Raw genomic sequence first — 26,997 nt, 5'->3', positions numbered from 1 at the left:
CATACAACTCTTACAGGAATGGATGTAAAGTATAGGGAATGGAAGGTTGCAGGTAGTAGTAGAAAAAAACGCTGGTTACAGCTATGATCACCCATGGGAGTAGGTAGAACTAGAAAAGGGGCCTAGGATGGAACACCCTCATGGAAGGGGAAAGAATAAGATGGTCCTATAAAGTTCAGTGCATTATATATAACAATGAATGAATTTCACTGCCTAACACATAACAACGCATGAGTATTTGGGGGCTCAGGGTGGGCTGTCTCAAAACATGCCACAATGGCATATTGATTATTTTGCATTGAAGTTGCTTGAGAAGCAGCTGACACAAGAAGGAAACTCTGACCTCCCTGTCTCCCTGAAAAGCAGGAAATAAATCTCTTATGAAAGGTGCACTCCTTGCAACTGGAGGTAGAAGGACACCCTAATCCGTCAGAGATTGGGAATTCAGAGCCAAGAAGTCTGTGTAAACAAACCTTGTTACTTCTTTTATTTTACTACTTGAAGCCCAAACTCTGTTTAGATTCTTCACTTAGTAAGCATCCCAAACCTAAGTTTCTTTGTCCTGTCAATTCCTCACAAGTACATTGGTTTTTGGTTTTTTTTTTGTCTGAAAAGTATAAAAGCTGCCTTGCTTTGGCCATTTCTTAGTCCCATTTCTATAAGACCTCCATGTACATGAATTAAAATTTGTTTTTCTCTTGCTAATCTGTCTTGTGTCAATTTTATTATTAGTGCAGCCATAAATACTCAAGAGGGGTAGAGGGGAAAATTTACCCCTCCCTGATAAGTATTTGTGAATTAGAGAGAAAAGGGAAGTAGACAGACAGAATGTAGAATTAGGAGAAAATCTGTTACAAAAGAAAGGCTACACAGCTTGCTCCAACTCACACAGATTCAGTAAGGAGTGGAGGTGGAATTAAACCTCAGGAAGTTTAACTCCAAAGACAGAGATCATAACCACCATGCTGTACTGACACTCATGACAGAGGATAGAGAAGTATCTTAAGCAAGGTCACAGGAGAGACAGAAAGAGAAGCATTTAGAGTATAATTTAAAGACTGTCTAAGAGGTAAGGATGGTAGGGTTTTAGATTGGAGGCAGGAAGTGGAGGAACTACTCCCCAGTCTCCTTCTCAATATCCTTCTCCTAGACCTATGCCTTAAATACAAAAAGTTCACTTCTCACATTATTTTATTCCTGTTTTCCACATGGCTTCAAGCAGAATGACCTAGTCCATCTTTAAATGAATGAGATTTCATTTGCAGCCAAGCTTAGTGTGGGTAGTAATTCCCTTATCAGAAACTTACCAGAAAGTTTCAGGTTGATGACACCCAAACCTAAGCTCAAAATTCTTATTGCCAATGTTTTAACCTAAGGAACTTCAAGAACTGGAGAGAATAAATCAGATATCTATGCACTAACATGGAAGTATTTCCAAGTTTTACCGTTAAGGAAACAAAACATTTTTATCCCATTTCTGTAAATAACAATACTTATTACCTCTGGCATTGAAGAACACTTGGAATAAAATACTTCAGTCTATCAATAATGGTCATTTCTGGGAAATGTGCTTATGGGCATTTTTCGCTCTATAACTACGAGTTTTTATGCCCATGTATTAATCAGGAGGAAAAAATTCTGACCATGCTAGAAGCAGATGTTCTGTCTTCTCTGCTTGACTGAGTTCCTTAACAGCGGGTCATAGTCACTGGTATATATAGCAAAGAGTAGGGCTCACTAAGGTTCCACAACAAATGAATGAATTAATCAATGAATACGAGTCTTGACGATCTCACATAGCTGTTGAGAAAACCACACATACTCCAATGAACGCGTTTTCCAGTTAATGTGCAAAACAGGCATAGCCGTAATGGAGGCCAGTTAACTCAGCGTCCCTCCCTCCGTCAGCCTACACTACAATTGAAAAAATCCCGATTACGACTAAAAGTGTCTCGAGAGCACGAAAGTGCAGCTTTTTTCAGTACTCTTCGCTAACATGAACTCACTCTGGCTGTGGGAGAACTCGGCGGCTGGGAAACAGAACTGGAGTCGGCGTTGGTCCGAGGTGTTGTTCGGGGGGAGGTGAATCCCGCCGGCAACAGGCAGCGGTTAGGGCCGTTACTCACCATTTCTCGGGACGCCAAACTGGGGCTGGCGGAGTACCGAATTGAAGAGCATCTGGGCCGGAGGAAAACTTTCAACTGAGGGAGAAGCCGTGGAAATGCCCCCAGATTCAGCAGAAATCTTATGTGGCGTCCCTTACAACACGACTAGTTATTGCCTCCAACTCCCGCCACCGTAAGCCCCGGCCACCAAACTCCCCGCCAAACTGACGTCACGCCCTCTGATTGGCTCCCGCCGCGGCGTCCGGGCGCGTCCGAGTCACTTCCCCCTTCGAATCCCCGCCTCCTTTTCTCCCAGCCGCGGGAACCTAGAGTTCCTGAGCTCCCTGAGCGCCTGCGCGGGGGGCCGCAGAGGCGCTGGCGAACGGCGGGGAGACCAGGGCGCATGCGTAACACGGCTTGACAGAGCGCGGAGGAAAAATCCGCGAGAAGGTGGTGGAGGAAGATGGCGGTGCTGGGGCAGAGTTTGCAATGTTTCTGAATAGGCTAGTCGAGTAACTATTCGGGTCATGGCGTCAAACTCAACTAAGTCTTTTCTGGCAGATGCCGGCTATGGCGAACAGGAGCTGGATGCTAACTCTGCCCTTATGGAATTAGACAAAGGTATTCGAAAGAGCGGGCTGAGCGGGTGAAACGCATGTGGGGGGAAGTGGCGCCCCCAGGCGGTGGTAGCCTCGGGCGAAGCCGGGAAGGCGCATGCGCTTATCCTCCCTGGGCGGGGGCGGGGGCGGGGGCGGGGGCGGGGGCTGGCGCTGGCGCCAGTGCTTTTGGTGAGTCCAGGGCTTTTGCCGCTTTGCGAGATTGCCAGGAAATTGCAGCGTTGCTAGGTTGGCCTCGTACAGGTGAAAAAGTAGCGAGTGGGGCCGTTTTGACCACTTGAGGGCACAGTCTCCCGATTTTCCAAGCAGTTTCTAAAAACGATAAATTGAAATTGTGAAATTATTTTTCGGTATGTTAAGTTGAGACCAGGTCTTCACCAAGAGTGCTGAATAATAATCTTGTACCGACTTACAACGATTCATGTGATTTCTGTAACTCTTACCTGCCGGTTATTAGGCAGGTTAAAAATAGGGCCAAGACCATCCGAAAATCAGAGCCCCTGCTCATTCTCTGCAGACGGATTCCACGAGTTCTATTTCCTTACGGGAGTTGGAGTGGTGGGAGCTTGGTGTAGTAGTAGGAGCTTTGGATAGACTGAGTTGAATTCTCATATCGTTCATTTTATGATCAGGGACAGGTCACCTAAGTTAACCTAAGTTAACCTAACCTTGGGTTTTTTTTCTGTGCAAAGTGGGTAAAGTACCATTGAGCTAGCAAGATTGTTGTAAATATTGTGATATAATGGTATGCAAAAGAAGCCTTTATTAAATGCAAAAGAGATTTGCCTTCTTTCTTAGATATGGATGGCAAGGGCAAATACTTGTCAGTAAAGAACTCAAGTATTAAAATGAAACCTTTGTTTTCAGTGTACTTAAATGATTTTTATTGAATGGGGAACCATTTTGCCACCTGGTATACAGTTAAGTTTTAATTAACTACAACCAATGTGTAATATATTAAGAACTAGAGGTTAGAAGGATTTTTCTTAAAGTCCACTTTGAGCCACTTCCCAGCTCTCCGACTTGACACTATCTTATACTTTTTGGGGACTCTTTATTTTGTTTGTTTTTTAACCTGTAAACATTTACAGCGGGTTCGTCTAGATAAGAGTTTCTCAGACTTTTTAAAAAAGCTTTTAACTCCTTTTGATCAACATAAAAATGCCACAGCACTCCAATGAGATACTCCTTTGGTTGAGTCACAGTATCTTTAGTGCAGGTCCATCAGCCAAGAAAATGATGTTGAGCTTTGATTTCTCAACAAATCTATGGGGACTTTTCCCTCTAAAATATAAAGTCATAACATTAAATGTGTTTTTTATGCACTACATAATCTTTTCCTCCCCATTCTGATATTTCCTTCCTTATTACCCTCTTAAGAGTTGCAGGTCTGGATATCTAATATTCCTACTAATTCTGTAAAGACATTTTCTACCACTGTGGTCCAGGTGGACTCATCCCATAATGACAGTAGAGCAGTGGTGTGGAACAGAATTGGGATGGGACTTTGAAGAAATGAGAAATCTAGAAGTGTTTAATTCCGAAAAACTTGCAGTTGTAGTAAGAAAAAATATAACACAAGTTTTCCTACTTAAAAATTGAAATAGGAATATTTCAGATCTGTAAGAAATATATAGGTGGCTATTGAGTGGTAAACCAGGTGTCTGTCCTAGATACTAAGTGATGGTGTTAAATCCTCCCAGCAGTGCCTTGGGTGAGTATTTTACAGGTAGAATCTGATGTGGGGTTACTTGAATGCATGGATACTCCACAGACGCTGAGGGACTACTGTCGTGAGGGGGCAGTTGTATCAACAATCCAGGGAGAAGAGAACAGTGGCTTGGGCCAGGGTGGTTACAGTGAGGCTGTGTGAAGTGCTGAGAGTCTGTATATATTTTGAAGGTAGAGCCAACAAGAGTAGCTAATGAATTGGATGAGAATGTGAGAGTTAAGTGGTCAGGAGAAACTCAGAGGTTTTTGGTCTGAGCTACTGGGAGTATGTATTGCCATTTACTGAGTGGATGAAAATCAGATCAGTTTGAGACTGTTAAATTTGAGAGGTCTCTTAGACATCCAGATGGAGATGTTGGGTAGGCAGTTAGATACACAGATGTGATACTTGAACTCCATTATAAAGAAATATCTGTAGCACTAGTGTCAAGAAATACACTTGGGAAATGCTGCCATTTATAACCTGTTATATGTTTATAACCATTGCACTTTGTTCTGAGCATTTTGAGCAAGCATGGCAGTAAGCAACTTGTTTCTGATCTCTCTAGGAATAAATGGATGCTCTTTTAAAGCTGACTTAACTCTGTTCATTTAGGATGTAGTTAGTAACACAGGAAAATCATCATTCATATAATAGCCATTAAGTCATACAACAGATATTTACTGATCACCTACACTGTGTTAGGCACTCAGACTTGGGGCTATATTAGTGAACAAAACAGCTTTAAGAAGCTCACATGAGGCAGACAGGGCTAGATCAAATACAGCCTTGTTGGGACAAGAAGTTTGGATTTACGCAAAGTGCATTCATTGGGAAGACGTTGAAAGTCTTTAAGCAGAGGACTGACATGGATTGGTTTACATTTTTGAAAGTCACTTTAGCTCCTATGTAGAGGTCTTTTTGCCTTCCCTTTTTTTAAAGTTTTAAGCTGATAACCATGCTGCCTGAGCTGTGAAGACAGAGCAGAGTTAAGTGTCAAATCAAGTATAACTTATGTATATCTGACACATTTCATAATCAATCATTTCTATAATATAGGTATTACAAAGGACATATCTCCCATAAGTTACTCAGTGTAACTTTCCCTAATGTAACTTCTACACTGTCAGTCTGAAGATTTTTAAGTCAGCTGATGAGAAGTTGTCCCAGTGATTTAGGAAAACTTATGCAAGATCTCCTTCACTCTGGGTGAAAAGGAGAGTCTACCTTAAGTGACATCACTCAGCCTATCTGCTTTCTGTAAGGTTGGCCTTGGGGGCGGGGGGTGAGATCCAAGAGCAATGGGGAAGAGAGTGGTTTCCCTTTCTTGCACCTGGGCAATGAGAAAGGAGGAAATGTAGGGAGTGGAATTGCTGTCTGAGGTGTTGGTGAACTTAATGTTGCATGGAAAACTTGATGGTATGTTCAATGAAAAAGTTAATTATGAAATAGAAAATTGATGTAAATCAGGACAGCTATCTGTTTTCCCTTAGATGCTGTCACTTCACCTATGTTCCAAAACATCTGAATTCTCAGACTGTGGAAGAGACCACAGGTTGCTTTTACTCTGTCCATATTGGCACAGATGTAGTTGGTATTATGATAAACAAATATGAGGCCCTGTGAGTATCCCCATATCCCCTACTAAAGAGGGAGGTCTCTGCAGCCAAGTTTGTACCAAGTGACTAATTCCAGGCCATAAGTGATTCAGAAGTGGACATGTGACCCACACTGAGTCAATCAAATTCTTTCTCTTGAGAATCTGTACTACCAGACCAAACTTAGTGTGGCAGTATTGAGAAGTGGACCTGTAAGATCATGTAGAATTAAGGTCAGACTCTTAACTCAAAGCCACATAAAAACCAGCATTATAAAGGACTGATTGTTAAAGCCTGGCTGGTGATCCCTTGATGGACTATGAACGGATCCAAAAATCCAAGGCTCTTCTTTAGTTCTTACTGAAATCCATAGACTCATTTTTACATATGGCTAAAAGCTATTATCTTGTAACTTACAAAGTAAGTTATTAAATATTCCTAAAAGTTGGTATTCATAAAAATAATTTGTTTATGATTCTAAATCAGTATTCTTTGTGCATATTGCACAATATTGTGTACATTCTCACCATGTATATTTACAGATTCTAAAGTTTGGGGGAAGGATGCTTTATTATTAATGCATCATCAGTTGAACTGACTATCCTATTAGTTGTTTTTATTCTTGCTTTTTAAATATAATTTACTGAGATGTTACCTTGATCAGTTTACTAAGCTGTGGGTTGTGAGATTGCCTTGGTGTAATGTGTGGTGCATACTTGTGTTTGTATTTCTCCCCTCCCCACCTCATTTTTAATAGACTTTAAGATGTTATGGTTTAAGATGTTAGGGTATTATGGTTCCATTTTGAATCATTCTCACCCTTTAGCTAAAGCAAATGTATACAACAAATTCTCCTAAAATGTGCTTGCATAGTAGTGTGTATTGGCAGTGTTCTTTGTAGTGGATATTAGTCATATTGGTGGTCACTTAGCATCTTGTGAACATTCTATGCTTGAGGAATGGCCCACACCACAAACACTGTCTCGTCAAGGTGGAAGCAAAAGCTCACTTTCCTAGTTTCCCTTTTAAGAGCGCAGGAGAGGATTCCCTGGCTGTCCAGTGGTTAGGACTCCATGCCCGCACTGCCGAGGGCCCAGGTTCAATCTCTGGATGGGGAACTAAGATCCCCACAAGCGGTGCAGCCAAAAAAAAAAGCACAGGATGTGAACTAGGCTCTGCCAATCAGACAGACCTCCTCCAGGCTCTGTGATTTCGTTTAGAGATGCAAGAAGGCAGAGTTGAAGAGTACTTGCAGTTTCCCTGGCAGCAGCAGTGGCTGCAGTGTCCATAGTGTACAGTAGTAGCAGCAATGGCTACTACATTCCTAGATGATAGGAGAGCTAATTCTAGCATCTGGTGCTTCCCAGCAACAATAGCGTACCTCATCTAATCAGTTTGGCAGTGTGGAGTTAGGTGTTCTTAGGAGTTTTGCCTTGAAACTGCTTATTACTTTAATAAACACGCAATAGAAACTCATTTCCTGCCTAATCAGTCAGAGTTAGCTTCTGTTGCTTGCAGCTAAGAACTCTGACTGATACATGCTACCTAGAAATGTATGCTATTTTGAAAACTTGATTGATGTATCACAAATCCCAAGTTTACCATAATTTATTTCTCTTCAGTTCCTTGGAATTTGTCATCCCTCAGAATTATACCACTCTGAAATCCCATTCAAATATCTCTTCTTTAATCTTAACCTCTGTCCTCTAGTTGCCTGCTAGAAATGCATTTTAGCGTAATGATTAGGACCAGATTGCCAGGATTTGAATTCCATCTCTGCCGTTTATTAGCCGTTGTTTCTTAGGCAAGTCGCTTAACTATTCTTTACCTGTGTCGTCATCTTTAAAATGGGAATTACTGAATAATACCTAACTTCTGCGAGTACAGTGAGAGCTTAATACATGTAAAGTGCTAACTAGAGCATCTGGCACAGAATAAGCACTTAATATGCATCCTCATCATCGTCATGATTAACTGCTATTTTAACCATTCTTTATCTTCATTCAGACCTCAGTATACTCACCTCTCTACTTCCCTTACCTCTCAGTCCCTTTGTGTTTTTACTTCTTTATCCAGCTTAGATTTTATGGTCCCTCATTTCATTAATTTCATTAAGTTTCTTACCAGTACTTTAAATTCTCATCCAAGGTTCTATTTTAGTCATGTGTGCCCAAAGGCAGCCAAAAATTGCTGGAGAAAGTCATACAACTTTTGTATGTGGCTATTATCAGAAGTGACACAAACCCAAACTGGCCTTCAACACAGACCTGCAATACTACAATGTTTCTTTAGTCAGGATTCTCCCACCTTCTTTAGTGACATTTCAGACCTTTAAATTTTTAAAAAACAAAAAAAACAAAAAATACCCCAGAAATCCTGGGTTTCATGTGAAATCTCATTTCATTTTTAAGATTTGACAATGAATTCAAAACCTTTGAAAATGTTGTATCATAATATTACTCTTGAGGGCCAGATTCAGCAGCCTACTAGTTTTCAGTCAAATAAGATTAAATGGCAGAGGATAGCTTGAGGATCTACTCGCCTACCTTCTCAAAACAGCTAAATAGATGCCTGGGCCTCCACTGCAGAGATTTGGTAGATTGGAGAGGAACCCTAGCATAGACATTTTTGAAAAATTTCACAAATGTTTCTGATGCAGAACCAGAGCTGATAAACCACTAGCATAGCAAAATGTTCTGCACATTTTAAGTGAGAAATACGTTTAGAATAATGAATTTCATTGCTGCCAAATGGATTTTGACTGAATAAGCAATTTATGGACAACTTATTTTAGTTCTTCCTAGTCTACCTGCATGTTGCAACTAAGTTGAGCACTGTTTAACTCCAGGCACTGAAAAGGAAGAGATCTCTGTTTCTTTGGTGAGAGAATAAAAAGTAAAATGTAGAAACAGCAATCACATCCTTCCACAGTGGGTCTTACGGTGGCATTCTTATGATCATTGGTCTTCTGATCAGGGTATTTTCCCTCAGATTTGTTGTAGCTAGCAACAGAAGTAAAGTGAATAACCTCTTAAACCCCTCTAAGAATAAGATCTGCTTGTGCTGAGCTGCTATTTTCAGGTGCTTGGCTTATACTGGAGTTGGAATTGGCCTAGAGCAAGCAAGCTGGGTACCATACTGCCCCAGCCTAGGATTGTTGCTGCATCGCAGGCCTTAATGCACTTCTCTCTTCTCTCTTCTCTTGAACCCTAGCTTCTGACCTTCTGAGCCAGCCTAGCTTCTCATTTCCTCTCTCATAAAACTCATATCAGAAAATAAGCGAGACATTTACTATTCTTTAGCTCATGTACCCTGATGGCTCTGTTATAGGAATGAGGGTCTATTTTATCTTAAAGAAATAAAATTTGACCACACTAGAGAAATCAAAACCTTTCTTTGACCAGATGTAAAATTATCTTTGGTACATTTTAAATCAGCATGTTTAAATAAATGATTTGGTCTGTGGTTCTGTTTTTAAAGGGAAGGTGAAGCGGATCATATTCTGTTGAGGAGACTCCCTGTACGTAGACCACTTCCTACTTTACCTTTTTCATCCCAACCAAGGTTAATTTATTACAAACAGAACTTTACTATCCTTTGTATCACTCAACTCTTGAGAGAGAGAAGAGAAGGAAACAAGTCCAATTACTGTGGGTTCTCCCAGCATTCCCTTCCCCCAGCACACGTACATAAACACACATCTCTTCCTTCTCTGTTCTCACACCTCCATCCTTGGACTTGCCTTTCTTTTTCTCCCCTTCCCTTGTGTCCTTCACTGCCCTATCTGTGTGTCCCTTGACCCCTTTTTCAAGGATACAGGAGCCATTGCCAGTAACCTACAGTGTCTCTGTTGGTACTGTACATTTAGTGGGAAGAAGACTCCTAGAGCTTCTAGTGGCAGTTCTTGTGTGTATGGAAGTTGGTGGGTGAGGGGTGTAGGGAGAAGGGAGCAGACAAAGAAGGGATATGTTCTAAGTATCTCAGTTAGAAATTAGAGTTAATTTTGAATTAATTTTCCCAGAGGAACTTTTATTATAAGTGGTTATTAGATTATGGAGTACTATGAGTACTGATAGTGCTGTTTTTTTTCCTATGAGGAAATATTTTCCAAGTACCAAATAACTAACATGAGTGCACCTATAGAACTTAACTCATTAGTAAGTTGTAGAAATTGCATGTGCAGATTTACTTTGTGGTTGTCTTATGTATTGGAACAAAGTGGCAACCAGTAAAGAGCCCTCTGTCAACTGGGGGAAAACCGCACAATGTAAGAGCTGTGAGTTGAGTTTTATTCAGCGTCTCACTGAGGACTATAGCCCTGGAGACAGCCTTCCAGATAGCTCTGAGGAACTGCTCCAAAGAGGTAGATGGAGAGGTCAGTATACATGTGATTTTGGCTAAGGAGTATGTGCAATCCAGCATATGTCTCGGTAGAAGGTTGCTGCTAGTCTAAAGAACAGATATCTCAGTTAATGATTTTAGTGCTTTTCTAAGTGTGGGAAGATGCAAGAATCTGGGTTCATAAAAATTTTTTTTTCCTGAAATATAACTATCTAAGGGCCTGTTTTGCCTGTTTTCCCTAAAGCACAGGGTGCCTCATCTTGTTCTTTGTCCTAAATTCCTTTCAGGGTGTACTGTAGGTCAGCGACTTAATCTTTGTAGAACTGAATGGCAAGCGACATTCCTTGTTTTACACCTCAGACATTTCCTTTGTCATTTTTTAACAGTGAACAAACTTTACTGAACAGAGATGTTCTAGGGCGCTTATTCTTGTGCAGATATAATCAGCATTTTGTAAATGGCAAAATACGAAAAGAAAAATATTTGGAGGTGATACTGTTAATTCCATATCAAGATACTCATTGTTAATGAATTTTGTAAAGGATTGAACATTAACTCCTTTTATTTGTTGGATTTAAAAAAAAATCAGATTCATTGAGGGAATTCCCTGACGGTCCAGCGCGCTTTCACTGCCGTGGGCCCAGGTTCAACCCCTGTTCGGGGAACTAAGATTGCACAAGCTGTGTGTGGCGTGGGGGAAAAAAAAAATCAGATTTCATTGAGGTATAATTTGTATATAATAAAATCCACCAAATGTATGCAGTCATGAAACCACTACCTAGAACAATTCTTTCACCCCCAGAACTTGCCCTGTGCCCCTTTGTGGTCAGTTCTCTTTCTTTAGCCTCTGGCAACCACGTTCTGCTTTCTATTCCCATAGTTTTGCCTTTTCCAGAATGTCATATACAGTAGTCTTTTGGGACTGACTTCTTTCACTTAGCATAATGATTTTGAGATCCACCCATGTTGTTGTATCAGTAATCGGTTTCTTTTTATTGCTGAGTATGAGTCCATTGTATGGACCACAGTTTGTTTATTCATTCACCAGTTGATAGACTGGGTTGGGTTGTTTCCAGTTTGGGGCTATTATGAATTAAGCTGCTGTGAACATTTGCATACAGATCTTTGTATGGACAGATATTTTCAATTCACTTAGGTAAATATTTGGAAGTAAGATTGCTGAGTGTATAATAAGTGTATATTTATCTTTATAAGAAATGACCAGACTGTTTTCCAAAGAACTGTATAGTTTTGCATTCCCACCAGCAATGTATGAGAGTTTTAGTTGCTCCATATCCTCTTAGCACTTGGTATTGTCGGTCTTTTCTGCCATTCTAGTGGATGTGTAGTGGTGTCTTACTGTGGTTTTTAATTTACATTTCACGGATGACTAACAATGATGAGCGTCTGTTCATGTGCTTATGTTTGCCATCCTTATTTCCCCTTTAGTGAAATTTCTCTTCAAATCTTGCCCATTTTAAAAAATTAAGTTTTCTTTTTATTGAGATATAAGAACTATGGATGAAGTCCTCTATCAGAGACATGTTCTATAAATATTTTCTTCCAGTATGTGGCCTGTTTTTTTATTCTCTTAACAGTGTATTTTGAAGAGAAGTTTTTTGTTTTAATAAATTTATTTATTTATTTATTTTTGGCTGCGTTGGGTCTTCGTTGCTGCGCATGGGCTTTCTCTAGTTGCAGCAAGTGGGGGCTACTGTTCATTGTGGTGCGCAGGCTTCTCATTGCAGTGGCTTCTCTTGTGGAGCATGGGCTCTAGGTACGCAGGCTGTAGTAGTTGTGGCACCCGGGCCCAGTAGTTGTGGTTTGCAGGCTCTAGAGCTCAGGCTCAGTAGTTGTGACGCATGGGCTTAGTTGCTCTGCAGCATGTGGGATCTTCACGGACCAGGGCTCGAACCCGTGTCCCCTGCATTGGCAGGCGGATTCTTAACCACTGTGCCACCAGGGCCACCAGGGAAGCCGAAGAGCAGAAGTTTTTAATTTTGATAGAGTTTAACTTATAACTTTTTAATTTTATGATGTTTTTAATCTAAAAACTCCACTTTTTTTGTTTTATCTAAGAATTATTTGCTTAACCTAAGCTTATAAAGATTTCCTCTGTATTTTCTTCTATATAATTTATAATTTTAGCTCTTACATTTAGGTTTATGGTTCATTTTGAGTTAATTTTTGTATATGGTGCAAATTAAGGATTGAGTTTCTTTTTTCTTTTCTTTTTTTAAATTTCCCTTCTGATTTCTTCTTTCACTTCTTTCAGTGATTCATCTTATTGATTATTTATAAGTGTGTTGCTTAATTTCCAAATATTTGGGAATTTTTAGATATTTTTCTCTTACTGATTTTTAATTTAATTCCATTATGGCCAGAAAACATACATAGTATGATTTCAGTCCTTTTAAATTTGTTGAGGTTTACTTATGGCCCGAAATATTTTATCAACTCAATCTTTTTTAAAAAATAGTTTCTTTTTCATTATTCTATATCTAAAAGTGACACTTTACCAAATTACTATTTCATATGCCATTTTTATTTTTGAAAAGGTAATGAGTTACAATTGTACTTTACTTAATTGTTAAGAATGATTATTACTTTACTGTGTAAATAATTTTACTCTGTAATACTGTGTTGATATTTGCTATTTTTGCCTTATTGTAGCCACAAATTTATAATCTGTTCTTCCCTTTTTATGCTCTTCATAGGTCTAAGATCTGGCAAACTTGGTGAACAGTGTGAAGCAGTTGTCCGCTTTCCCAGGCTCTTTCAGAAGTATCCATTCCCCATTCTCATCAATTCTGCTTTCCTAAAGTTAGCTGATGTTTTCAGAGTTGGGTAAGTCTTTTTAAGGCCTTGGTGTCCTAAAGCACATTGTTCATATTTCTTTGTTTTATATTGTGGTCTGTATTCTTTTTGCCTTTTAGGACTTACACATGGTTCATTACCATTTTAATGGATGCACATGGCAATTTGCAACAAATTTTGGTGTGAAATTTAATGGCATTTTAAGCAAAAGTGAAGGATATAAGTCAGAGAGTACTTATTTCTTTGGGGACAGGATAATTCAAAATTAAGACAACCTTAATATATTATTGTATATTTTGGAAATATCTGTGGCTTTGTGCAGATAGTTTGGAGAAGTTTCTGATTTAACAGTTTATTTTATAACATGAGATTACATGTTACATGAGATTATGGGTCACTGTGAAGTGCCTGAAACATGTAAGCAAGCACTGAATATACACCTACTTTTTTCTCTCTGCCATTCCCTCTCCCACTTCTTTCCACCCTTCTCCATGCATTCATGTGCTTATACACACACCAAATCAGACTTGGAGAAATGATGTTGTAGAATTAGCTTGAGAGGAAGATGACCATCTCCTTGATTATAATATGACTGAGGAGATTGAGTTTGGGTCCAGGGCTTCTCTTTATGTTACTACTGTTTTGGTGCCTTGTAGCAGGACTGCAGGCTTTGCTAACTGCTTATGCTTAGTACGCATCTCACGTACAGTTGGCCCTCTGCAACTAAGCGTTCTGCATCCATGGGGTCTACCAACCATGGGTCAAAAATATTTGGAAAAAAAATTCCAGAAAGTTCCAAAAAGCAAAACTTGAGTTTGCCACACATTGGCAACTATTTACATTGTATTTACATTTATTTATATAGCATTTATATTGTATTAGGTATTGTAAATAATCTAGAGATGATTTGAAAGTGTGTGGGAGGATGTGCAAATACTATGCCATTTTGTATAAGGGATTCGAGTCTTCAAGGGTTTTGGTATGGCAGGGGGTGGTCTGGAACCAGTCCCCCTCCCCACCATGGATATCACAAGATGACTGTACAGACTTTAACTCTTTCAGTGGTAAGACAGAGAATATTAAGATTGAAAAACATTGGCCTATTGCTAAAATTTATTAATATCATTAGTGTTGCTTTGATTCCTAATTAAATATTACTTTATAAAGTGATCTAATTTATTTTATCTGTGGTTTTTCATAGAAACAATTTCCTGAGGCTATGTGTTCTTAAAGTTACTCAACAAAGTGAGAAGCATTTGGAGAAGATTCTAAATGTGGATGAATTTGTGAAGAGGATTTTCTCTGTGATTCATAGTAATGATCCTGTAGCAAGAGCCATCACACTCCGGTATACTGTGTTATGCTAATGAGTCACCACAAGATTGTTTGAGTTGTGATTATATATCCCCAAAAGGCAATATATTTACTTTTATCATTTTGAATATTAAGAATTTATTTTTATTTTTTCTACTAACAGTCAATGAGAAAATTTGGTAACCATCCTAATCTGTAAACGCCTTGCAGCTAACCATCTATGATACTGTTTCGGTAACTCACGTTTGAAATATTTCTCTTTGCGGGTGGATGTTCTGATCTGATAGCTCTAAGGTGAATGTGGCTTAGCCTCAGCTTATTTTGAACTTTTACCTTCCTGACCTTGTTCTACTGTTTCATGTCAGTTTTCTGTATTCATCCTTGGTTATGTGCTTGTTTTTGTATATGATAATTTATATCTGGACTCCTTGGAGAATGCCAGATATAACCATCTTAGTTTCTTCAGCCTTTCCTTTTCTTTCTTGGCATTAAACAAAATTTTTTTTTAAGTTTTGTTAGAATTTCATTTTGTAAGCCTTATATCCAGCTTGAACCAATATCCTCATTTTAGGTCTATCAGCTATGAAATTATATGCATAATTTTTGGATTGTTTGAAACTCACTTTCCTAAACTCTTCCTTCCTCAGTTCTGATATGAGCCCCAGGGGGCATTCTCCTCTCTTCTCTTGATATTGAGGAGAGATTTGAAAATCATGATACAAGTAATCACTGATGTTGAAAAAAAGACTGGGAAGTCTTACTTTTTACTTTGCGGATCTGCTTAATAACAAAAGTATTGAACTCTTAATGCTTTGCTAAAATGGACTTCTTCATACAACATTGGAAAATTGATATTTTGATGCTTTAATAATTTAAAAGTTTCTTTTTCTGGGCTCTCTTTGGTACTTGGCATGTACTTCAAGGTGATTTTTAAAAGTTTTGCTTGTGTTAAATAAGCCATGTTCGTTTTTCTGACATATTGAAGTATGGAAAAGTGTTTAGAATTTGAGTCACTGCTTGATTTCTAAAATTGATACTTTATTAACCTGAGATTTATGGAATGACCTGTAAACTTTAGTGTTGGTAATTTAGCTTTGCCTGTTTCTTCCTTTTCTGACCTTGAGCTTACTGTATTTCCATTCTTCTTGGGTTTCTCTGTTTGTGCAGGATGTTGGGAAGTCTGGCATCAATAATTCCTGAGAGGAAGAATGCTCATCATAGTATTCGTCAGAGTCTGGATTCACATGATAACGTAGAAGTTGAAGCTGCTGTTTTTGCTGCTGCTAACTTCTCTGCACAATCAAAGTAAGCATAGGCCTTTTATAATTTGGCTTCCCAGGAGGAGGTTTTGAAGGAATAACTCATCTGTGTATGTAAAACACTAAGGGATACAGAAAAATGTAAATGGCAAGATGTATTTTCCAAGAGGGTTTCCGTCATGTTGGGAAAACAGGACTTAAATCCATAAAACAGAAAAGTTAAGTACAGATGTTGGCATTAACTGTAAATGAAATTAGAGTTTCCAGAAGGACAGGATCAGCATGGGATTAGAGTAGTTGGGGAAGGCTTCATTAGGGAGCAGAAGCTTTGTCTACTGAACAGCCTTCCCCAGACATACAGTCCTAATACTAAATTGCTGCTTTCTTACTGTCTTCTCAAGTTTAGGTTTTTGGCAGTAGAACTGTGCACAGTTTGACAGAGACAGTAACTTGAGTTGAAACCAATTTTAATTTATTTGGGATGTCATAGTCTACTGTCTTACAGAACAGTATATCTATATGTGTGTGTGTGTGTGTGTGTGTGTGTGTGTGTGTGTGTGTGTGTGTATTTTTTTTTTTTTTGGATGAAATGTTGACCATAGTTTTATTACTGTGTTTGACTTGCTTGATTATCCTCTCTAAAAAATATATATTATTCCCTTTAGTGACTGATGGGGAAGTAGCATTGCTTTCTGGAGGACATTTTGGTAATATGTATTTTGCTTCAAACATGTACATTCCTTTGACCTAGAAAATCCACTTATAAGAACTTATCCTAAGGAGTCAGCAATGTGTACTGATATTTACTTACAAGGATGCTAGTTATAGGGTTATAGTAACCAAAAAAATTAGTAACAATTTAAATTCCAACCAATGTGCTAATAAGATAGATATGACCATACAACAAAATACTATATCAGCTTTTGTAACGAATATATTTTAGAAATATATTTGGAAATAGGTTACATAATAGGTTATATGATATTATAGATTTATTTAAAAAACAAGTATTTATATTTATGGAATAGAGAAAAGACTAGAAGGATATATATCGAAATATTGTCTCTGGTTGGTAAGATGGTTATCTTATTTTTGTTTTCTTTTTTACGAATTTTCGTATATCCTGCTAGGAGCAAGTTTTGGTTTTATAATCAGATGACTAATGAATTTTTTTCAATAAAAAGTAGCATTTACATTAAGGGCCTCTGCTAAATTTGGATAAGACTTGAAAGAGTTAATCACCAACAGTCTTCCTTTATATTTTATTAATACATACACATTCATCTCTTCAGCTGCTCTTATGAAGCCTTCAGAATTCCAGGATTACTCATTGGAAAAGGAGATTAGAGAATAGAAAGCATATAGTTTTTAATTCGCTGATCGAAAGTAGTAGGTGTGGCAATAATTGAGGAAGAGAAATATCTGAGTAAAGACAGTTCCTATTTGTGCTTTTGAAAGTTGGCATTTTTTTCTTATTGAATTGATGACCAGTAAACATTTAATAGTTTATGTAGAAGCAGTTTTTCACATACCAGGCTTCAATATGGTATACTTGTGATTTGTGATGTTTAAAAATACCAAATTAGTGCAATAGGAAAGTCTGAAGGACCTATCTAGATGTATCAGAGTGTGAATAAGGAAATACGTCTTTTTCAGATTAGCATTTACCTCTTCCCCCAGAAATGATGACCTGGCTTGAGATCAAATATCTCAACCAATACTGATGGATTTTTATGTTAGTATCTCCATCAATTTTGGATCTTAAGCAAATTAGAGAAACTGGCCAAAATAGACCTTAAGAATTTATTTAATCCTGTTTCCACCTGTCTGCTACCACAACCACATGTGACTTGTTCTGAAAAAGGTTATAATTTTTAAGAGCTAGTCCCAGAGCAGGAGTTGCAAACCCAAATGCCTTCAGGGACCAGGGAGGCGTTGTCAATGAGAGAGGTGACTTCACGTGGTGACTGTGGTGAACTGAAGGGTGCACTCACCATCTAAAAGGAGTAGCCCCTTGGTACCAGTAGATGGTAACAGTGCAGGAGTGTATGACCAATGGTGTGACATCGGAATTTGGGGGTGGGGGGTGGTGGGAAGAAGCTGGAGAATCGGATTATTCTGTTTATTTCACCATACGAGACTATATATTCTTAACATATTCTTAATGCTGACATTAAGAATTTAAAAAAATATTATTAGACCAAAAAAAAAAAAAGAAAAGAAAGATAACTGCAGGTTTCTAACTTACAGTTTATTGACCATAGAAGAGTGTAACAGACTTAAACTTTGAGTTGTTATAGAAGTTATTATATAGTTAGTGGGACTTCCCTGGTGGTGCAGTGGTTGGGAGACCACCTGCCAATGCAGGGGACACAGGTTCAAGCCCTGGTCTGGGAAGATCCCACATGCCGCGGAGCAACTGAGTCCAGGCACCACAACTACTGAGTCTGCGCTCTAGAGCCCGCGAGCCACAACTACTGAGTCCGCGCACCACGACTACTGAATCCTGCGCGCCTAGAGCCTGTGCTCCACAGCAAGAGAAGCTACCGCAGCGAGAAGCCCGCGCACTGCAACAAAGAGTGGACCCCGCTCGCCGCAACTAGAGAAAGCCCGAGCACAGCAGCAAAGACCCAACGCAGCCAAAAATTAAAAAAAAAAAAAAAAAAGATACTATTTTTTAAAAAGTTATTATATAGTTAGTGAAGAAATACTTAGTGAATATCCATCATGTCCAGACTCTATTCCAAACACCAGGAATACAGAAGTGGAAAAGATGAATGACCTGTTGTGATGTAAACACAAAATAGTTTCAGCTGCTCATTAATGTTATGGAAAAATAGAACAGTTTTGTCATTGTGATGATGACCTGAGTGAGCTGCTTAGGTAGAGTGATCAGGGAAGGCCTCACTGAGGAGGTGACATTTGAGCTGATACTGGGTGCTGAAGAAGAGGCAGCAATCTAGAGGAAGGATATTCCAAGCAGAAGGAATAACAAGTACAAGAGCACTCTGAAATGTGAACAGGTCATCTATACATAGCTAATACACCTTTTGCCTTATACCTGAAAGACATTTACAACTTACTTTTTCTTATCAGATGTGAGGCTGATACCAGAGCAGTAGTTTTGAAACTATTTGGTATCAGAATCCCTTTACACTCTTCAAACATTATTGAAGTCCTCAAAGAGCCTTTTTTGTTTATGTGGATTATATCAACTGATAGTTACTGTATTAGAATGAAAATGCCTAAATTTTAAAAATATTTATTAGTTCATTTAAAAAGTAACAAATTCTTAATATGTTAACATAAAAATATCTTTATGAAAATAATTATTTTAGAAAACTGAAATCAAGTTTGTGGGAAGAGTGGCCTTGTTTTACATTTTTACAAATCTCTTTAATGTCTGGCTGGATTCTCATATCTGATTCTGTGTTCACTGTTTCTGTTGCAATGTTATTTTGGTTAAAATATGTGAAAAAAAATCCAGCCTCACACAGATATATAGTTGGAAAAGAGAGGAGTGTTTTTAAAGGCTTTATAGGTAATTATGGATGTTTTTCTTTGATACTGTACCAAAACTAGAAAAGTGTTGGTTCTTAAAGATTGATTGCCCTGTGAACTCTAAAACCACCAGTGAATATGTACTGTTATATTGGAAGTCATTAGCCTCTCTTACCCGTGTATGGTTTTATAACTTAGATATTGGTCTTCTGGAAAATATTGGTTCACTGTGTTATGCAGGTCTTCCAAATGTTGACCTTTTTCATTGTAAAATATCAAAGGATCACATTTGTTGCTATCACCACTGATCTCATCAGGAAGGTCTTTAAATATTAAGCTGTCAAGCTCATGGTGACAGATATAAGTTTTCTGAAATGCTAATTTTTGCTTAGAAGCTAAGATTGGCAAAAAATTTTCCCAGTTACTTTCCTGAAAGTTACAAGCTTTATTCATCTTTTTAGAAAATACCTGCAAATAGCCAACTCTGAATAATTATGGAATTTCATGAAAAAAATGGGTAGCTCATCTCGAAACTCAAATGACTGCATGGTACTTTTCCTGCAGACAACCACTGTGTACTTGATGTGTGCTTTCCATTTTGTTAGAGAATATTAAATAATATCTTAATGGCAGAAAATGTTTTATATAGACATCTGAACTGCAGAGGGGAAGTATTCCATGCCCTGTGTATCATGTATCATGACTAAAAGAGCCAAGTTAGATCATATTATCTGTATCATATTTCCTTACATATTATATAATGTTTTATCCCAAACATTCATGTTATTAATAACTTTTGCAACACTCAGTGATATTTCAATTGCAACATACTCAAAAGCAACACCTTGGAAAATACTTTACATGTATATAATATTTTTAAAATGCCTACTTTATTTTTAATTTTTATTTTATTTTTTTAATTGAAGTATAGTTCGTTTACAATGTTGTGTTAGTTTTAGGTGTACAGCAAAGTGATTCAATTATGCATATATATATATATATATATATTTTTTTTTTTTTTTTTTTTTCAGATTCTTTTCCCATATAGGTTATTACAAAATATTGAGTATAGTTCCCTGTGCTATACAGTAGGTCCTATTTGTTATCTATTTTATGTATAGTAGTGTGTATATGTTAATCCCAAACTCCTCTAATTTATCCCTCCTCCCCCTCCCCCTTGGTAAGCACAAGTCTATTTTCCATGTCTGTGGGTCTATTTCTGTTTTGTATATAAGTTCATCTGTATCATTTTTTTTGATTCCACATATAAGCTATATCATATTTGTCTTTTTCAGTCTGGCTTACTTCACTTAGTATGACAATCTAGGTCCATCCATGTTGCTGCAAATGGCATTTTTCATTCTTTTTTATGGCTGAGTAATGTTCCACTGTATATGTATACCACATCTTCTTTATCTGTTCATCTGTTGATGGACATTTAGGTTGTTTCCATGTCTTGGCTATTGTAAATAGTGCTGCAGTGAACATTGGAGTGCATGTATCTTTTCAAATTATGGTTTTCTCTGGGTATATGCCCAGTAGTGGGATTGCAGGATCATATGGTAGCCCTAATTTTAGTTTTTTAAGGAGCCTCCATACTGTTCTCCCTAGTAGCTGCACCAATCTACCTTCCCACCAGCAATGTAGGAGGGTTCCCTTTTCTCCACACCCTCTCCAGCATTTATTATTTGTAGACTTTTTGATGATGGCCATTCTGACTGGTGTAAGGTGATACTTCATTGTAGTTTTGATTTGTGCTTCTCTAGTAATTAGCGATGTTGAGCATTGTTTCATGTGCCTTTTGGCCATATGTATGTCTTCTTTCTTCTTTGGAGAAATTTCTGTTTAGATCTTCTGCCCATTTTTTGATTGGGTTGTTTGTTTCTTTGATATTGAGCTGTATGAGCTGTTTGTGTATTTTGGAGATTAATCCTTTGTTGCATCGTTTGCAAATATTTTCTCCCATTCTGTAGGTTGTCTTTTTGCTTTGCATATGGTTTCCTCTGCTGTGCAAAAGGTTTTAAGTTTCATTAGGTCCCATTTGTTTATTTTTGTTTTTATTTCCATTACTCTAGGAGATGGATCCAAAAAGATTTATGTCAAAGAGTATTCTGCCTGTTTTCCTCTGGGAGTTTTACAGTATCCAGTCTTACATTTAGGTCTTTAATCTAAAAAATGGCCACTTTTAAATAATTTGGCTCTTAGTAAGTTTCTATCCATATTTCCTACTGCGTTACTACTACTTCATACTTACTCTGTTTTTCTAAAATTCAGAATATTTGGTATATATTTTATTGTTTACGTAAGTGATCGCTTGTGTGTTGAAAGCTTCTGTTAATTAAAAGTGTGTCCTAAAACATTGTAGACTGAGATAGTGACCTTGAGTCTTTCAGTCATTTAGTAATTCAAGTTGCAACAATGCTCATAAATCAGAGCATCTTTCCTTGAAAATCATGTGGGAACAGTGTTGGCATAAGCCCACTGCTGTTTGGAGTTTTGGTTTCAGTTGCACTTCTTACCCGACCTGGCACCTGACCTTAGTAATATTAGTTTCGATTTGGAGTATTGCATTTCTCCTGTGCTTACTGTGTTCTGTTTCTTTTAAGTCCTCAGAAAACTGAAGCAAATTTAACTGGTTTTAAAGATTTTGCTGTTTTCTCTTTCCAAAGGGATTTTGCTGTAGGAATCTGTAACAAAATCAGTGAAATGATTCAAGGTATGTAAGCTTCATTTGGTATTATGAAGTAACTTAATGGGATTTATATTAATAATAGCTGCTAACATTTATTAAGTACTTACTGTGTGCTAGTCACTATTCATTCATTTATTCATTCAAATAATGTTTATTAAGTGTCTTCTAAATGCCAGAACTTTCTAGGTGCTTAGGATACAGTAGTACACAAAACAAAGCCCTTGCCCTCATGTAACCTACATTCTAATGGTGGAAGGGTTGGTGGTAGCAACAGATAAGTAAATTTATGACATATCAGGTGCTGTGGAGAACAAGTGCGGTAAGAAGGATAGAGAGTCCCCAGAGCAGATGGCAGGATAGAAGGGGGGAAGTTTCTGTTTTATATATGTTGATCAAGGAAGACTTCTGATGAAGTGATATTTGAGTGAGAAATGCAGATATTTAGGGGGAAAACATTCTGACTTGGGGGAGAGCTGTGCTGTTAGGAGCTCTGGAACTCTCTTCACTCTGCTAACGTCCCTCCAGTATCTTCCAATTGCAACGAAACTCAAATCCAAATTCCTTACTGTAGCCTACAAAGCCTTAGTATTCTAATCTCATCTTCCATACTGTGCTTCACATGTATTACCCCATTTACCCTCATAATATTCATAAAAGGACGCTCTGGGGTTACAGCATTGCACAGCTCTAGAGAACACGACTTTCTTTGTGTATTTCTAGATGGCATTTCTTTGAATTGCGCAATTTGGCAGACTTGGATAGGTAATACTACTACCTCTATTTTATGGAAAAGGAAATGGAGCCACAGTAAAATCACTTAATTGAAGACCAAGATACAGTGGTTGAGCTTTGTCCTATTTCCATTTATTCCTTTGTCTTTTTTCCCCTGCTGCCAGAAAAGGGCTGTCCTGCAGAAAGCGATCATTAGAAGGAAGCATCACTCATTCATTGAGCAGGTTTTTATTGAATGCCTGCTGTATCAGACAAGATCTCAGCAGGAAACAGATGTCACACTTGAGCTGAGATAATTCAAGTAGGGTTTAATGAAGGAACCATTTACAAAGGTGTGGGCAGGGTAAACTATAGGGGATGATGTAGTCCTGTACCCCTCTATGGTGCAGGAGAGGGAGTGGTTACCAGAACCTGGAGTCACATCGAGAGGGCCACTTTGAAAAACTGACCTTCAGAATGATGTGACCTGATGTGACCCTGCAGAGAAGGAGCCAAGGAATAAATACTCGGACCTGAGCATTCTTCTCTTCCCATCTGCTGGGGCTCTCCACCCAGACAGAAGGCAAATAGCAAGGGAGTTGATGTAAGCTATAGAGGTAAGCCTCCTAGGGTGCTGGAGGATTCTGTATAGCTTGAGTGGTGGCTCTTTGGATATATTCATATGTAGAAATCCATTAATATGCATATTTAAGATTCATTTTTGTTCCATAAGTTTTATCTATTAAAAATTAAAGTAGGGACTTCCGTGGTGATGCAGTGGTTAAGAATCCGCCTGCCAGTGCAGGGGACACAGGTTCGAGCCCTGGTCTGGGAAGATCCCACATGCTGCGGCGCAACTAAGCCCATGCACCACAACTATTGAGCCTGCACTCTAGAGCCCATGAGCCACAACTACTGAGCCCACGTGCCACAACTACTGAAGCCCACGCGCCTAGAGCCCATGCTCTGCAACAAGAGAAGCCACCGCAATGAGAAGCCCGTGCACCGCAATGAAGAGTAGCCCCTGCTCACTGCAACTAGAGAAAGCCCGCGCACAGCAACGAAGATCCAATGCAGCCAAAAATAATTAAATAAAAACAAACAAACAAATAAATAAATAAGTAAATTTAAAATGAAAGCAAATGAACAGGAATTAGGAGATGGAAAGAGAGACAGGGAGAAAAACACAAGGGTAGGAATGGGGGCAAGGTGGAGGAAGATTGGCGCTCAAGATATAGAAGTGGTGAGCAAGTTTTAGGAATAAAGTATCCTTAAGTTAAATTTTAAGTTGCTTGTGTTTCTGCAAAGTAAAATCTTGAGTCTCCCTAAACCTTCACTAAAAATGTCTGTAAACACAAAGAGTCCCTCTGACTGCTGGATTGAGAATAGACTTGCAGAGCAGAAGGGGGGGATATGCGACAGGAGTCTGCCATGGGGAAAGACCTAAGTAGAGACAATACTTAGGACACTTTTGCAATGAACCAGTCAAGAGATGGTGCTGGAAATGGACCAGTGTGATAGCAATGAAGGTGGACAGACAGTCAGATTTGGGTTATATTTTGAAGATAGAAACCAACAAGATTTGTTGATAAATTTGGATGTGGGTGTGAGAGAAATAAGGGAATCAAGAAAGACTCCAAGTTCTGAGGAGCTGTAATGATGGAATTGTCATATCCTGAAATGGGAAAAGTTGGAGGGGCAATTTCGTAGTAAAGATCAGAAGTTCTCTTTGGGCTGTATTAAGTATAAAATACATCAGAGACATCCCATTGGAGATGACCAGAGGTAATGGGATATACATCTGAAGTTCCGGGGGCGGGGAGGAGAGGGGGAGGCAGTCTTTAAAAGCATATAGCTGGTAATAGAAGCCATGGGTTTATATAAGCTCAGTCAGAGAAAGTACATAGGGTAAGAAGATAATATATTACCAAGCCCAAGGAATACCAGAAATTAAAGTGTGGATAAAGAGGAGAATACAAAGAGATTGAGAAAGGACAAAAACCAGGAAGAGTGTGAAAAAGCAGAAGCTACTGGGAAAGAGTTTCAAAGATAGGCTGGTCATTCAAATGCATTCAGTACCTTAAGGATCAAAACAATAATAACATAAGCCTGATATGATCCTGAAGAGAGAAAACCAGGGAGTAAATGCTCTGACCTCATTCTTCTCCCTCCCATCTCTTGGGACTCTCTGCTTTGGCTAAACTCAAAGAGAGGCCAAATAGTAAGGGACTTAGTTGATGTAAGCCACTGTTGGATGTTGAAAGGGTATTTATGTATTCACACTAACAGTTACTTCACAGTGGCAAAACCAGTGATCAGCAGAGATAAATTAGCTTTTGACATATGTGTAGTACATTATGACTGACAGTTTTTTGTTCACTGTCACCTCAAAGCCATGCTGTAGAAGAAAAGACTTTTTTGTTTATGTAGCTCCAGTGTTGACAGGAAAAGATGCTTTGGAATTAATCCTCATGGAGTTCCAGCTATGTATGCTGTAAAGAAAGGCATTTCTACACAAAGTTCAGAGAGTTTCAAAACTGCTCCATGCACAGTCTGTTCACATCCTGATCTTAGAGTTGAAGGAAATAATTAAAATTGTAAATATAATCAAATAATCGCCATTGAGTTTGTGCATATACGTGTGTATATGTATATATGTATGTGTATATCTTTTAGTATCCTTTGGGAAGAAACAGGCAGCAAATATGACTGCTTTCTGCTGTGCCTTTTAAGGGCATTTTCTACTATCAGCATGTAGTTTAATAAGCACCCACAACTTAATGTTAAGATAAATACTTTTGAAAAACACCTATTGAACTTGTTGATTAGCTCTAGTATAACATCTTTGTTATACTAGATGTTATAACGTTATAACCATAATACTAGTCTACTGTTTGTTTTTAAATGGTCATTTTGCTAATTGAATCAGACCTTTTAACTGTGGACTGTTATCCAGGATGATGATCAGAAATCTCTAAGCATTCTTTCTGTATCTAGGTCTAGCCACACCAGTAGACTTGAAGCTGAAGTTGATCCCTATCCTGCAGCACATGCACCATGATGCAATATTGGCGTCCAGTGCTCGTGAGCTTTTACAACAGCTAGTCACATCCTATCCTTCCAACAAAATGGTGATTGTTTCTTTGCACACCTTTACTCTGCTTGCAGCTTCGTCTTTGGTTGATACGCCTAAGCAGGTAGTTTCAATTTTCTTTAACTGCCTTTTCTTCAATAAACTTGCTTATTAAGTATGTGCTAAAAAATAAGTAACCCATAAGTTTTGATAACATTAAAATCCCTTTCTCGGATAAAGATCAGAGAAGGTTTCATTTCCTTTTGCTTGCTTTTTTCCTCTGTTCATAGTGCTGATTCTTAGGAGCCTTGAGAGAAGTGAGGGGGATGTGGGGGTACACGGCAGAGCATGGAGTTGGCGGGGAAAAAAAAGGGAAGAATTTAGTGTTTGAGGCCAGGTCTTGTGCTAGAACCTTGCAAGTTAAATGATAGTATATTTCTATACAAGAGGAGAAAGAGGCCCAAACATGGGCATATGGCGAATACATGACAGGGCTGTAATTCGAAATGAGCCCTGTCTCAAATATAAGTTTCACTAACTTACACTGCATCCCTAATGATAATTTCAGTGACAGTATCATTCATGGAGTGACTTATTTCCTTTGTAGATTCAACTTCTATTGCAGTATTTGAAGAATGACCCCAGGAAAGCAGTAAAGAGACTTGCTATTCAAGATCTGAAATTACTTGCCAATAAAACACCACATACTTGGAGTAGGGAAAACATTCAGGTATGCAGAACTTTGAACATTAATATTTTATATAGAAAAATAATATAGCATTATAATAGAGCATATTGTTTTGCTTTACATTTTTATATTGGGTTGGCCAAAAGGTTTCTTCGGTTTTTCCTGTAAGATCGCGCTAGTGGCACTTAGTTGTCTTTAACTTCATTGGAAACAATTTTGTTAGATTGTGACAGCTGTCATATCAGCGTACATTTAATACAAGACTTATCAAAATTGGTGAATTTTTGTGTAGCCATTTTAATATTGAAGATGGAAGAAAACATTTTCGACCTATTATGCTTTATTATTTCAAGAAAGGTAAAAACGCAACTGAAACGCAAAAAAAAGACGTGCAGTGTATGGAGAAGGTGCTGTCGCTAACTGAACATGTCAAAAGTGGTTTGTGAGGTTTCGTGCTGGAGATTTCTCGCTGGACGATGCTCCACGGTTGGATACCCCAGTTGAAGTTGATAGCGATCAAATCGAGACATTAACTGAGAACAATCAAGATTATACCCCACAGAAGATAGC

At 38.3% G+C, this 26,997-nt stretch overlaps 2 protein-coding genes across 4 annotated transcripts in view; one reads left to right on the top strand and one right to left on the bottom strand.

The window, feature by feature from the left end:
• The window catches only part of DTL (denticleless E3 ubiquitin protein ligase homolog), a 39,412-nt gene extending 37,071 nt beyond the window's left edge, over positions 1-2,341 (bottom strand). Inside the window, exon 1 of one of the 2 annotated variants that reach the window (XR_014266354.1) lies at positions 2,127-2,330. Coding sequence is in view for 1 of the 2 variants with exons in the window: in XM_082471562.1 (XP_082327688.1) it covers positions 2,127-2,178 (52 nt within the window). In the remaining variant the exon portion in view is untranslated. Of the gene's footprint in view, positions 1-2,126 lie in introns of both variants that reach the window. The other variant, XM_082471562.1, reaches the window with a different exon arrangement.
• A 99-nt stretch (positions 2,342-2,440) lies between these two features.
• INTS7 (integrator complex subunit 7) overlaps positions 2,441-26,997 on the top strand; it is an 88,900-nt gene continuing 64,343 nt past the window's right edge. Inside the window, exons 1-7 of one of the 2 annotated variants that reach the window (XM_082471455.1) lie at positions 2,441-2,726; positions 13,090-13,219; positions 14,391-14,537; positions 15,671-15,808; positions 21,933-21,979; positions 25,664-25,863; positions 26,347-26,469. In XM_082471455.1, coding sequence (XP_082327581.1) covers positions 2,633-2,726; positions 13,090-13,219; positions 14,391-14,537; positions 15,671-15,808; positions 21,933-21,979; positions 25,664-25,863; positions 26,347-26,469 — 879 coding nt within the window. In that variant the 5' untranslated portion in view covers positions 2,441-2,632. Of the gene's footprint in view, positions 2,727-13,089; positions 13,220-14,390; positions 14,604-15,670; positions 15,809-21,932; positions 21,980-25,663; positions 25,864-26,346; positions 26,470-26,997 lie in introns of those variants that run through there. The other variant, XM_082471456.1, reaches the window with a different exon arrangement.

This window comes from Balaenoptera physalus, assembly GCF_965194825.1.
Source record: "Balaenoptera physalus genome assembly, chromosome: 1".
Taxonomy (NCBI): Eukaryota; Metazoa; Chordata; class Mammalia; order Artiodactyla; family Balaenopteridae; genus Balaenoptera; species Balaenoptera physalus.
Note: the sequence above shows the minus strand (reverse complement) of the source record. Positions and strands in the feature narration are given on the sequence as shown.